The 13,910-nt window shown below is 38.1% G+C and overlaps 1 protein-coding gene across 3 annotated transcripts in view; it reads right to left on the reverse strand.

The window, feature by feature from the left end:
- Nucleotides 1–238: 238 nt before the first annotated feature.
- Nucleotides 239–13,910, reverse strand: part of LOC108141775 — a 79,948-nt gene continuing 66,276 nt past the window's right edge. Inside the window, exons 2-3 of one of the 3 annotated variants that reach the window (XR_001774255.2) lie at nucleotides 1,061–2,561; nucleotides 239–842 (exon numbers count right to left, since the gene is read on the reverse strand). Coding sequence is in view for 1 of the 3 variants with exons in the window: in XM_017265277.2 (XP_017120766.1) it covers nucleotides 2,192–2,561 (370 nt within the window). In the remaining 2 variants the exon portion in view is untranslated. Of the gene's footprint in view, nucleotides 2,562–13,910 lie in introns of all 3 variants that reach the window. The other 2 variants (XR_001774256.2, XM_017265277.2) reach the window with 2 other exon arrangements.

Raw genomic sequence — 13,910 nt, forward strand, 5'->3', positions numbered from 1 at the left:
GACAATAACAAGAGCCCCAGCTCTGCGTCGCACAGCACACCGCAATGAGGTAGGAAAAAGTCTCAGATTAAAACGAGTTCTTAACGGCAATCGTGTGGGCCGAGGAGTGCCATCTTTATGGACAGGTTAAGACAACTTCCTGCGTCCCCGACCCCCCGGCCAGCCAGGAGTTACTTGATCGACAGTTCAACATGAAAACGAAACCTAAAAGGATGACACACCGCAAGACATTTCATGGTATTTTATAGAAATTACTTTTTATTTCCAGATCTTAAGGTTAGTTAACAGAGTTATCAAGGAGTTAAAGCAGTTGTTAAGTATTACATTCAGGTACCTATCCTAAGGAACAATTTGTGAACATTAAAACGAAGTACAAATTTGATTTGTAATTTTAGATACACAAGATAATATCACTTAATGCACTTAGAAAAAGTCTGCATTTGTTTTAATTTTAATTACTTTTATTATAATATTTGTTATGGCTAGAAATCAATTTGCAAATTTATGGAATACAAAGTATTGGCATTTTTTCTAAACTGCTTTAGTGCTAAAGTTGGATATAAACGTTTACATTAACAAATACATGTAATATCATTGTGTAAATAGACTTTATACATAATTAATTTCTCAAATGGTTATTGAATTTCTTTGGCGTTTTCCAACAGACGTTCAGCAATATAAAACGTATCCCAAGTGTTGTCACATCATCTTGAATTTATTATCCTCGACATCTGGCATCGTTCCAGGTGTTTTTTGACCCAGAGTATCAATCAAGCGCCGGGTAGGATGGCCACCCGCATTCTGCAGTTTATGACACTTTGTCACACCAAATTTCCAGGCGGCTGCGTAAACGTAACGACATAAAGAAACAATTTAAAAATGCATGTAGTAAACGTATAATTTGATTAATAGCGACAGCTATAACAAAAAAAAAAGGCAGAAGGAATTATTTATAAATGTTGAATGTGTTGAAATGAATTATTTATGACATTACATGCAAATCAAGGTTTGCAACAGTTCCAAATTAAAATTATTCAATTTTTTTCGTACCGTTCATTACCTGCTCATCAATTTGTAATTGGATCCCATGTTGTTTCACAGAAAAAAAAAACCCTAGACTGCAAATAAACTTTTGTTTGCTGAAATATTCATTGTTAAATGCTGCGAAAGAATTCATATTTATTGCTGAAATGATTTGTGTGAATTATTTAAGCTGAAAAAAAATTGAAAATCAATGGATTAATTATGATTTCAGCTTCCACTCCATTTCCATTTCCAATTCCATTTCCAGATCCAGTGACCAAACCAAACCAAACTACAACAATAGCGCCAACGCCTGCGAAAGAAAAGATGGAACAGCACGGAACACGAAAAAGTCTGGACAAGAGTAACCGGCATTATACCTATAGGATTAGGTGGGACTGGGGAATTGGGAGTTTGAACGTCGGTTTCAACACCGCCACTTGGGTATTTGCTGGCAAAAAGAAATAGCAAAGGAAACAAAACCAAACCTCTCTAAAAAAAGGCAAACATTCATATATATGTATGTAAGCATTGGAGCTGTGAAACACGCAGCTAGAAAAATACTCAGAAAAAGCCAAAGCTCCGGAGCTGTGAGCCGTGAGCTGAAGCCGTAACTGCAGGTGAAAATGGATTCTCAAAATTGGGTTAATTGATGCTTAGTGTTTTGCTTCAGCGGCAGGGTGAAGTGGGTGTGGGTGGTGTTATTTAGCGTCAAGTGGCTAATAGTTTTTGCCACCCCATGCCGCTTGGCAAGCGGAAGCGGAAACCGGAAATGCGCACAAGGAAATACACACAAACATTGCCACACAACGAACATACTAAGTTTATGGTAAGAATTTCATGAACTTTTGACTTTAACTAAATTAAAGTGTGGCCAAAGTATACAAAATTATGTAGATGAGTTGCCAGATAACAGATAAAAAATGTTAGGGGCACACTTATTATGATATTCGCGTCCTTAATTTTGAAAACATCAATTAATTGATTTTTGATAATTATTAAATTGATTTTTAAACTTTTTTTCTCAAAACGTTGGAACGCATAAACGACCTAACAAATATCAAAATGGCGGCGTCGTTTTTGTTGGGCCCTAAAAGGTAGAAAGGTCAGCTAAACAGCTACATAAATGCCATATATATATATAGTATATACACAAGGGTAATTAGCATTAACCCATTGTCGAATTATACACACCGGGACTGCCCTGTTCCGTGAGATTGGCAACGAGCGTGGGTGGTCCACTGCTCAGACTTCCGCCAGATGAACCGCCGGTGGAAGCAGGACCTGGGCCACCACCACCAGCTGCAGCACCACTTCCTGCGCCTGCACCAATGGCAGCCGCCGGATCGAGCGCCTGGGCAACATGGAGGAGCAGCAGCAGCAAGGATGCAAAGGTGGCTCTAAGCGTCGGACGTTGCCTCATCTTGCAATTTGGTATTTTGGCTATGTGCTTGTTGTACTCCCGCACCGGCATCAACATGTTCCATTGGTTGTTGCTTGGCTCCTTGGCTCCGATGGCGCTAATTGTGGACGACGCTCTGCAAAATAAGGGGGATTTGGGTTAATAATGAATTTGGCTTTGGCTAAATGGCAGCTGTGTAGTTTTTTGGCGGCAAAAAATATCTTTGGCAGATATACCAATGCATATCGTGGCACTTTTTGGTGAATTTTGTTTTATATACATATATACACTAGTGTTTTTCTTTGCCTAAAAGCAGTATCTAAAAGTTTTGTAGTTTTATAGAAATGCATCTCACAGATACAAAATTCATTTAGCAGCTACAAATTCAGCTCACAGATACAAATAACCATCTGCCCTCTACTAGTGGCAGTTGCAATTAATGTTCTTTGCAAGTTTATTGTTGCACATCATACACACACGCTGCCAAAGGTATGTTGTGGATACGCTTTGTATCTCAATGTTGTTCACTTGCAGCACACACACACTACGCCAACTGGTCGCAATTAAAGTTCCTGTAGTCCTGTTTAACCGACATCTGCTCGGCAGATACAAAATGTATCTCGGCCGAACAACAAATTACACATTTGGCATATAAATTGCTCAATTTCATGTATTTTGCCTGTGTCAAATTGTCATTATAGCAAACACACACAAAAACACACGCAACGCTAATGTATCTTGCAGATACAATTGCTGAAATTGCACTTTTGGCACTTAACCACGAATAGCGGCGGCACCCATCTTTAGTGTGATTTTTTATTCTTATCGAAATTCGTTTCTATGGAAGTCCAATTTAATGGCTCTTTTATGGTTTAAAATTATGGTATTATTAACGCGGTTTGCTCGTTGTATTTTTGTGAATTTCAATTTGTTAACGTTTTGTTATAGTTTTGCACTTCACTACAGTTTTAAACGTTATACTGTTGGCGCTGGTTAAACAGCAACCAACTGTTTAAAACATTATTGATTCAAAATTAACTGTTATTATTGCAATGTATTTAGTTTTAATTCGGTTATTTTTAAACACTTGATCAGATCGTAAACGAACTAATTACTTTTTATTAAGCTACATATACGTAACTTTTGATGACTTATTTAACAAGTCTTTCATTGCCTTAAATTATCGATTTATTACCGCGTTTAGGTTTATCCCAGCACCAAAAAAAAAAAATGCTCTAACACCTTGTGCTTGGCTGTATTTTCGCCGTCTTCAGTTCGTATCTTATTGTTTATATTTATGCATTGCACTTGTGCCAAGGGCTTTCAGCTTTTCACTGTTTTTTTTTTCGATTTTCTGCTGGCGTTGGCGTGTGCGTTGCTTTTGTTACATTTATAAATGGTTTAGAGCGCACATGTGCCGCACAGCACAGCACAGCACAGCACAGCACACCAAACACACAACACACACGCACAGCTGTGGCTACAATTTGTAACTGTAGCGCATTTATAAACGGGTGGCTCCTTCGTTGTCCTTGCTGATGTTTTCTGCGTTTTTTTCCTTTCTGTTTTCAGTTTTCTGCTTTTCTGGTTTTCTGTTTTCAGTTTTCAGTATTGCCGGTCCAATGTTTACACACGCTCAAGAACTTTTTGTTGGTCGTCAACAAACCATCAAGCATTTGCGTTATATTGCTTATCAGCGACTGAGATATGGTAGGGCACCACTTCGTCCTGCCTCTTGGTCTTGGTCTCCGTTCGATGCGGTCTGGGCTCGTATTTGATTTACCCTTCGGAAAAGCGGAAAACGTGCTCACATGCGGTTTGCCTGAATTTTCCAGTCGCCGTCGCCGTTGCCGTCGCCATATCCCTCAGCAGTTCGCTTGTGTTGTTTCAGTCAATTGCCGCATTTTAAAAACGCATAAAATTGCTTTATGTTTGCCTTGCCAGTCCTCTCAGTTCTCGGTTCTCAATCCTCAATCCTCAAACCACCATCCTCGTCTTCGTTTTTTCGGTCTTATCCTCTGGCGTAAATTTATGCAAGGCGCCTTTAGTTAGGGGCCACAAAACTCGCACACATGACAGACGCGTTGGCGTTTTTCCTCGAGGAAAATGCAGGCTGCCCTTGCAGCTGCAGCAGTTCAGGTATATCTTGCGTCTTCGGGGTAAGTATCTGTAAGTGGTGCATAAGTGGCAGAGAAATGTTATTGATGATTTATTTGCATTTGGCATTGATATATGCTAATGTTTTTCCCCTCGTGTCCCTTGAAATAAAAACAAAAAAAAATAACCAAAAAGGAGATAGGAAAAAAAAAGGTTGCTCACGGTTCCAGGCCATGGATTATGTTATCTTTGGCCGCGGCCTGTTGGCTTTTCAATTTTTCATGCCGCCGCAGCACAAGAAGAAATTATTATGGCATTTTTCTCCCTACTCATGGCTTTCCTTAAAGTCATTTTTATTTGCATTTCGTGATTTCGAACCGACAGATAAGCCCGTCCACGTTCGACTCACTTAGAGAGAGAGAGGAACGAAACGAATGCAAACGACACGCTGTGTGTCAACTCAAATATTTGATTTAATTCCCTGACATAATAATTAATCATTCGGCACCTTTTTACGGGACGTGCATAACCCCGGGGTCTCGTTTATTTGTTTATAATTAAATATTATTTGGCAGTCCAAATGAGACAGGCCAGCCGAGTGGCATTTATCAGTCATTCACTTTGGCTAGTTTCGTTTTTCGGTTTTCGGTTTTCTTCATTTTTTATTTTATGTTTTTTCCGTCGTTCTCCCCGTTTGTTTAATGAGTTACAAATTTGGTTTTTCAGTTGTTTAATGGCTGACAGCATTATAGATTAGTGGCCGAAAGTTTTTCTAGTCCGCTACCCCTCCCTTGGATATTTTTTTGTCCATGTCATTTGCATGGGATCTGGAATCTGGGAATCGTTCGCCCCGCGGCCCTTTTTGTCGTCCGTCTGTCGCCGTTTGTATCTTGTATCTGGCTACTTGGTGGGTCTGCAGATACAAATGTATCTGCGCGTAGTCGTCGGCTGCTCCGCTAATGTGCCGTGTGCGTTGCGATGTGTGTTTTTCTGGGCTAATAGCCGGCTGCCAATGGGAATTTGTGTTAATTGTATGCTCGTTATAAATGTCCGTTGGCATTTTAAATTATTGCAGAGCTTTTTTAAATTGGTAAAAGAGAAGCGAGCAATATCTGACATAATTTATAAACCTGGCTGGCAGTTTAGGAGAGCTCAAAAAAAAAACTATGCGAAAATTTCTTACTGCCATACTATTAAGGCAAATATTTTATGTTAAGTTCTAATCTGTAAAATTTGTAAGTAATATAAATCAATCTTGTTTAATGTTTTGGAAAACTAATCAAAACTAGTTTTTAGGCTAATTGGATTTTACCAAAGACTATATATTTTTCATATTAAAAACGATTTTAGAAATGGCAAATAAATATTAAGAACCTGTTGTTTCCCCTTTTTTGGATATTTTACTTTTACTTCAGCAAATCTTCGAAAAAGTTTTCCACTCAACCCGCTGCTACGATTAGCATATTGAGACGACTACGACGACTCCCTAAGAGATTGCCTCATTCCGCATTAAAAATTCATGCTCTTAACTGACAGGCCTTGAGATACATTTGAAATTCAAGTGCCAGGGCACACGCGCATCGCTAAAAGTGTCAAATTGGCAAAAGTGGACTTCTCGGGCTTGAAGGGGGGACAGCAGCAGCAACAGCAGCAACAGCCATTGAAAACAAAAACAGAAACATTCTAAAACAAACTTTTGATGCCCTCCGTTTGGTGTGTTTTGTGTGTGTATGTGCCTGTGTGTTTGTGTGTGTGTGGGGGTCTATAAGAAATTGATATCATTTATCAAACTGACACATACAGAAAAACCGAGTGAGGCTGGGGGGAATCTTTTCCTTGGCAGCTTTTGCAAATGAGGCAGCATTCGGCAAACGCCACATAAATAAACTTGGGATGAGAGGCCTAATTGAATTCAGCGTTGCGAGAGTAAGCGAGCAATACATAAATAATCGGACGGGATCGCGGCTCTGCCACAAAATTAGTTCATTAAAGAAGTTCAGGCAAAATTTGCATACGAAACAAAAAAAAAAAAAAAAAAATTCGGCATCCCCCTTAAAAAAACGAAACGCATAAAAAGCGAAAAATAAATGTAAATTAAAGTAAACAATGCAAAGAAGAGAGCTATTCAAATTGTTTTTTTTTTTTTTTTTTTTTTTCGGGGCCACAGCCCCGCCCACTCGACTAAAAGAAAAAGTTCCAATTGCCAAAAACTTCAAAAGTCAGCAACATGCAACATGAATATCAAAATCAGAGAGTGAGCCATAAAAAGTATATAAAAAATACTGATGGTGGGGGGCGGTACGAAAGTGGGTACTATGTGTATGCATGAAAAGAGTGTTGGGGTTTGTATTTATATTTGTATTTCGTGGAAACGAGTGCAGCAAATCAATGCCCAACAAACGGAACTATGAGAGCTGCGTGTCAGGGCCAATACAAAAAAAAAAAAATTACAAAAAAAAAAGGAGAAAGAATGTACACCCCAACGAATAATTCCGGGAAACCCTCTCAGCGATCAGGCCCAGCCCACTTGTAATAAAAAATATTTTCAATAATAAAGTGTATTAAGTTGTGAAGTGCACACACAGCCATACACACTGGAGTGAAAATAAATGAAATGTGAACCATGGAAAAGCTTCGAAAAGCAATAAGAGTGAAAAATTCTCCTTTCCGCTTCTTTTTTTTCTGTATGCTATTCACAAAACAAAGAAGTAAAAAAGTAAGAAAAAAAATATTTATAAAAAAAAAAATATAAAAAAAAAGTGAAGTGACGTTGCCGCTGTATGAGTTGCGTGTAAATATAAATATTTTTTCCATACAAATACCAAAAAAAAAGGCGTTGGAGATGGGGAGTTACATTCCATGGAGACAACTCTCTGGTTTGTTGATACTACGAATATGAAATACGAAACACGGAGTACGAACGAGTGAACGAATAAACGAACGCATGAATGTGTCAATGGCTCAAAACGATTTATACAGCATATTAAATTCTGACATCAATGTTTGATTGTCCATACATGAAAAGTAATAAAACGGAGGAGTAATGAAATCAAATAAAGTGTAACGGCATCTAAAATGCATATCCACTCCCTGAAATCGAAACTCATTTATGTACATATGCAGGTATGCGGTTGTAATAGTTTCACGTTTAAAGAGATTACATTGAAATTGAAGTGCTTGCACTGGAAATCTAGGGTTTCCCCTTTTATTTAATTTTTTTTTTTTAACTGACCCAGGGCTTATTCTTCTTAGCCTTTGTTGTTGCTGCGGAGTGAGGGTATTTTGAAGAGAGGCCACCAAAAAGCTGAACCGAATTGGATTTAACCTCTTTTGCCCAGACTGCAGAGGTTGATGCATGGCAAAAGGGATTAGAACGGTTGTGCCGTGCACACACATAGATACAGATACAAAATCAGATACAGATACAGCTACAGCTACAGATGATACCCACTCGCACACGTGCCGGAGGTGAATGCCAGAAGGGATTTCTGTTATGCAGAGAAGCCAAACTCAAATTGCTGCATACTTGTTGATGCAGTGAAATGCCTTAGGGCTCTGGCTCACAATTCCTTTAGAAGCCTTTGCAATAGGGCAAATACGTTTTAAAGATTTTTTTAAGAGCTTAGTTTGGAGACTATACAAATCATACAAATGAAGTCAAACAATAAGAAACTACAACAGTGAAAGCGACTATCAAAAATAATCTAAGCAAATATAATATTTATTCTAAAGACCTGATAAACTAAAAGTTAAATTTTTCCTACCCAAAAGTGAGTTTTCGCCTACACAATGTTTTAATTAAACGGGTTGGTATTAGTCGGCATTGTGTTTAAAGCATAATCTTCTTAGTTAATATGGACTTAAACCAAAAGTCTACTTGAACTTTAACAATTCAAAAGTATACAACAAGTATTAAGGCTTAGTTCCGATAATCTCCACTTTAATGACCAAAATCTAAAATTCGTTTAGCCAAAATTCCATAATGAGCAGGTCAATTTGCAATTCTCTCTGTGCTGTGCTACGCCCCCCTTTGGCATCAATACATCCTACCTCCCCCTTTAATATGCACATCCCTCTGCCCCAAAATATTCCTTAGTTAAGGGGCATTATTCAAATGGCAGTCATCCACAAATTATCGCGATTCGCACAGCCTGCGCACCTGCCTCGGCATATGCTAATTAAAAAGGACCGCCCCGCACACCTCGGGCCAACTAACTAGGTCACGGGAATGACATCGGCAAATATGCATAAAGCCGTGCTAACAGAATTTCGCCGGGCCCCAAAGAAGAGCATTATGATGACGATGACGCCGCCTATGGAGCCGGTGGAGAGCTATCAATCTTGTGCGAGGCAAACATAATTCATAACCAAAGGGGTTGGCTGCATCTCTTGCAACACTTCTGCATGTGGCACACACAATCCAACGCCTACTGTTATTGCTACACTACACACTAAACATTTGGTTGTGATCTTGAAAATTATAGCGGAAACATTCAGTTAACAATATAGAAAAATAATTAAAAAGTTAAACCAAAACTTATTTTAATGATTTAATTATTTTGATTATTGGGGAAATTCCATAATTTATGTCCAAAGGCTTAAATCGACAATCATGTTGTCTTATATCAATTCGAATTTTGTATATATTTTTAACAGTGAAATTGAGCAATAAGTCAAAAAGTTAAGTCTAATTAAACATATAATTAAATAATGTTTAAAAAAATTACCCTTACTTTACTTCTAGAACAGAACAACACAAAATTTTTATTTAAACAAATTCTCTGGAATATTTTTGGATATACACAATTTAAAAGATAATCACAAAAACTTAGTGCGAATTATTATCAGTGTGTGAGAGGCGTGGCCGATATGTCAGTGCAAGTTTTGGGACAAAAGGTAATGTCAGTTGCGGTTCTTTTAATGAGCCGCCAAAGCGTGAAAAAGCGCAGCGATGCCGTCCGCCTTTTCCTCCAGTTTTCCAGTTTTCCCTCGCACTCAGCTGGAAAAGGTGAGGCTAGCTGGCAGGCAGGCAGGTAGGCAGGCAGGCGCAGCCAGGTTGATAATTATGAATGGAGCCAACTGTAAACTGACACAAAACAAACTCAACCCACATGGGGCCATTGAGCTGTCAGCTGTGGCGACCTCGCTGATGCGGCAGCTACACCCAAAATGCAACGCCCCTGCCGAGGTAAGCAGCTTAATCGAGCTGCATCTACTAGCTGCATCTCCGCCGCAGCCCCTAAAACTCGGCTCCGAGCCCAGTTCCGAGGCCCAAACCCATACTCATACCCATACCCAAACCCAAACCCAAACCCAAGTCCATGCACATCCAAAGCCACAGTCGGTGTCTGTGCCGCCGTTATCATTAGTTGCATCTTAGGGGCACTCAGCCGCAGCTGAAAAGCTTTCAGGCCTGGTCCCCAGCTGTACACTGGGAACAAATAAGTTTACCAGATAAAAAACATAAATAAAATGCATGTGTATAGAAAGTTTTAAATAAAAAACTAATACTCTAAAAGGTTATGTGAATTAAATGTGAATTTTGTCCTCTTAGATTTAATAACATTTAAGAGTAATTTTATAAAATAAACAAAAAACTTATGTTTTTATGTTTAGAATTGAACCCCTATTTTTAAAATCATATATCTCAATAGGTTAAGAAACAAAGAAGTTAAGTTCATTTTCTCATTATTTTCCTAATCATTTTTAGAAGAGTTCTGATTTTGAATTGATGTATGTAGAAATTTTAATATTAAGGTTAATTGTATACAAATTTTTTCAGTGTAATGGCCATAACCATGCACAAGTCAAGTGCAGAATGCATAGGAAAGGCCAGAGGGAAAAGGAAACGAAGGGAGGGAAAAAGGAAAGGAGAAAAGGCAGGTTCGCTGCTGCGGCTGAGCGTTTTATTAATTTATTGCCTTGACGATAGTGGAACAAATCTATTAAAATGCGCATATTAAGCCGAAAGCAGCTTAAGTAAATTACGCACTTATAGATGGCAATAACGAAAACGAATCGGGCTCAGAATCAATGGGGAACAGAGAGCAGGCCAAGAGCAATCAACGGAGGGAATTAAAAACGACCAGAACAAGATGCTAAGCTAAAACAAAAGTCAAGTCGTTGCTGTAAAAATGGTAAAAATGGTAAAAATGGTTTAATGAAGGCACTAAAACTTATGAAATAAAAGTCAAGAAGAGATGAAACAAAGAGGGAAGGCAGAGTTTAAAGTCGAAGCCAGTGTACCCTTCTAGTAGAACAAGATTAAAATAAAGATTCGAAAAGGTAGCATCATGAAACCATGGTGCTTTGTGTAAGTTAGTTGATTTCATTATTTTCAGAAATTATAATAATTTATTAGCCAAGTAGAAAACTGACTTTAAAAAGAAATCCGAATTTAATTTAGTAACTTTTACCATTTTTACGACCAGAAAAAACACAGACATATCGATTAATAACCAATTCCAATCCCATTTCGTCACCATTTGCATCACAACTTTTCAGAGAAGTGTAAAACAAAAAAGGGTTACACCGCACGGATTCTACAATGGAGCCCGGCCATAAAAATAATTTCAAAACGAACAAAAGCCGAACAGAAACTTATCATTAAGACCATAAATAATTAGTAAGCCTTGATGGTAAAGCGAAAAATGCGGCCTGTGATTTGGCTTAAAAATTGCTTAATTAGTCACGGTTCCATCGGTAGTAAAATGCGTAAATAATGCATAAAATATGGCAAGTTTTTTTTTATGATAAACGTTTAGTGTGTTATTTTTTGTGTGCTGAGACATTTGAGAAATTGTTTTCGGTTATTTTTTTTTGTTTTCTCGCCTTTGTGTCGGGGGTTCTTTATCCATTTTTTTTTGTATTTCCAGTCAACCTGGGCGGCAGTTTATTTATGGCTTTGCATTTATTAAAATATATGCATACATATCCACCACGTACACCAAAATGGGCCTTGCGTAACAGGTTGTCTCGTGTGTGTGTGCGTTGAGTTATTTAATATCAATTAGGCACCCCGCTACAAAAATGTTTGGGCCACAGCTGATTTCAAAATAACGACACGCATTTCACTTTATTCCTCATCGGGTTCCAGTTTATTTTCGGTCCTAAAGAGCCAAACAAATGGCAGCAATTAGAACAATATGGCGAAATGCGCACAATTTAGAGGCTTACGCATTTTGGGGCAACAAATGTGTGGCATGAGGTCAAATTGATCGGCCCATGAATTTTGATAAATGATCGACACTCGATCGTTACCGAATGAGAACGGCTGAAGTTTTATCTGCATGTGCTGTAATTGCTTGACATTTGACTGAGTTCATTGTTCGCTTTTTATATATGCTTATTTAACCAAGTGTTTGGACAATCAAAGGGGAGACATGACATTGATTGATTGGGGAAGAGATATTTATATTATCTGGAACTGATTGTTCAGTTCTTTTATTTTGGTCAGATTTTTTGTTGTTTTAAAATTATATAAAGAACACATAACAAAAGTGCCAATAAAACCAGTTTGATTGAACATGTATTTTCCAATCAATTTATTTTTTAGCTTGAAAATGTGGCCAACCGTATAATTAACAAATTTTGTACTTTCCTCAAACCCTTCACTAATCTATAGCGAAGAATTCTTGTGCGGTAACAAAATTTTTGCACCACAAAAATCACACGCTTAGCGAATTTGATTTAGCCATAAAGCAATTTTTTTGGAAATCCAATAGAAAGGCCACAACCGCAATTCAGTTTGTATATAAGGGAACAATAAATGGCCACAATGTATCTGACAAAACCATCTCATTATAAATTAGATTGAAATTCATTTTTAATAATCACACAGCTCGACTAAGCCTAAAAAAGAATATAGCAAATACTCGCCCTGGCTGAAATGCTATATGTGCGGAATATGTTCCACTAATTTGCGGCCTAACTAATTAATGGTTGCTGTTCCCCTACTTGAAATTTTTCGGTATTATTTTTCCCAATAAACGCAGAGAATGGCAAATAAATAAATTGATTGGAGGCGCGGATCCATTGGTTGCGGCTGATTGAGTTCGAAAAACGTTTACAAAATATGTGCCCACTAATTGACAATTAAGCAGGAAGTACATAGTTGGGTTGGCAGACCGACATGGATACACACCCGTACGTGTATATGTATTTCTAAATTGCATGATTGATAAAAGCCCCTTTGCGATCCAATCGAAGGGCGTGGAAGCGTGCCAGACATTCTCTCTGCGGCGGGGGGGGCGGAGGGTGGAAAACTAAGCGGCTAACTGATTTCCGAACAAAACTTTCAACATATTAAAACTGCACTTGCCGGGATGTTTTCCCTGGACGGCAAAGGAATGGCACAAGGCGCTCAAGTATGTTGAACACGCGTCAAGTTCCTGCGGCAAACTTTTGCGTCAACTTTTGCAGCTCCTGGTGCCCCAGACGAAGGTGAGTTTTAGTTGGTCTGGGCACTTAAGAGCCAACGAGAAGCGGCCGCATTGACAATGGCAGCAGCAGCAGCAGCAGCAGCAGCAGGAGTAGAAACAGCAGAAGCAGCAACAAAAACAACAATAATTCTAATTAAAGTTTTCAATTTGAAGTTTCGACTTCCCCGAGTCGGCAGCCACCCACCAAAATAGCCAGAAAGAGACTCTTATCGCAGGCGACGTAGGCGATGAAAACAAAGTCGGCCAGACAATGCCAGCGAACAGACAATGGAGCAGCATCGAGTACAATGCAGCCCCCAAACGATACCGAAATCCAGCACTCGGAAAAATAAGACACAATCTAAATAATTTAGCTACTTTCATAGCTAAGCAATATCAGTAGGACCGGGTAAAGTCAATTATACAATCGAAGCTAATTAGAAATAAAACGAAAATTCTTTTTAGATTTGGAATTTTGAAGCTTAAAATGTTCTCAATTAAAAAGAAAAAATTTGAAGTTCAAATTGTATTCAAATTAAACAAGTTTAACAAAAATTCAAGGTTATATTAATTTAATAGATTGAAAAACCAATGTTAAAAGCAATAAGTATCAATATGAACTTTGAAGTTACCATGTTAGTTAAAGTTGTCTGAAACCGTAATTTTATATATAAAGTCAATAAGTATCATTTTCAATTAAAGAGCGATAGGTAATAAGAATTTCATCAGTAAACGATCGTATATTTAATTCTTCAGCAAATGCTTAACATTTTAATAAATTATCCTTATATTTTCTAATCCAATAACTTGATGAAGCGCTTTTTAGATATTTTTTCTTTGTGCACCGCCTAGGTGTAATCTAATAGCAAATAACTTTGGGAAGTATTAATCATATTCCCGGCGGTGTGTGTGCGTGCTTGTCTGTGTGCCGAGTGTTTTGTGCGTGTGCTGCTTCTACTAATTATAAA

Source organism: Drosophila elegans, unplaced genomic scaffold (assembly GCF_018152505.1).
Source record: "Drosophila elegans isolate 14027-0461.03 unplaced genomic scaffold, ASM1815250v1 contig_814, whole genome shotgun sequence".
Lineage (NCBI taxonomy): Eukaryota > Metazoa > Arthropoda > Insecta > Diptera > Drosophilidae > Drosophila > Drosophila elegans.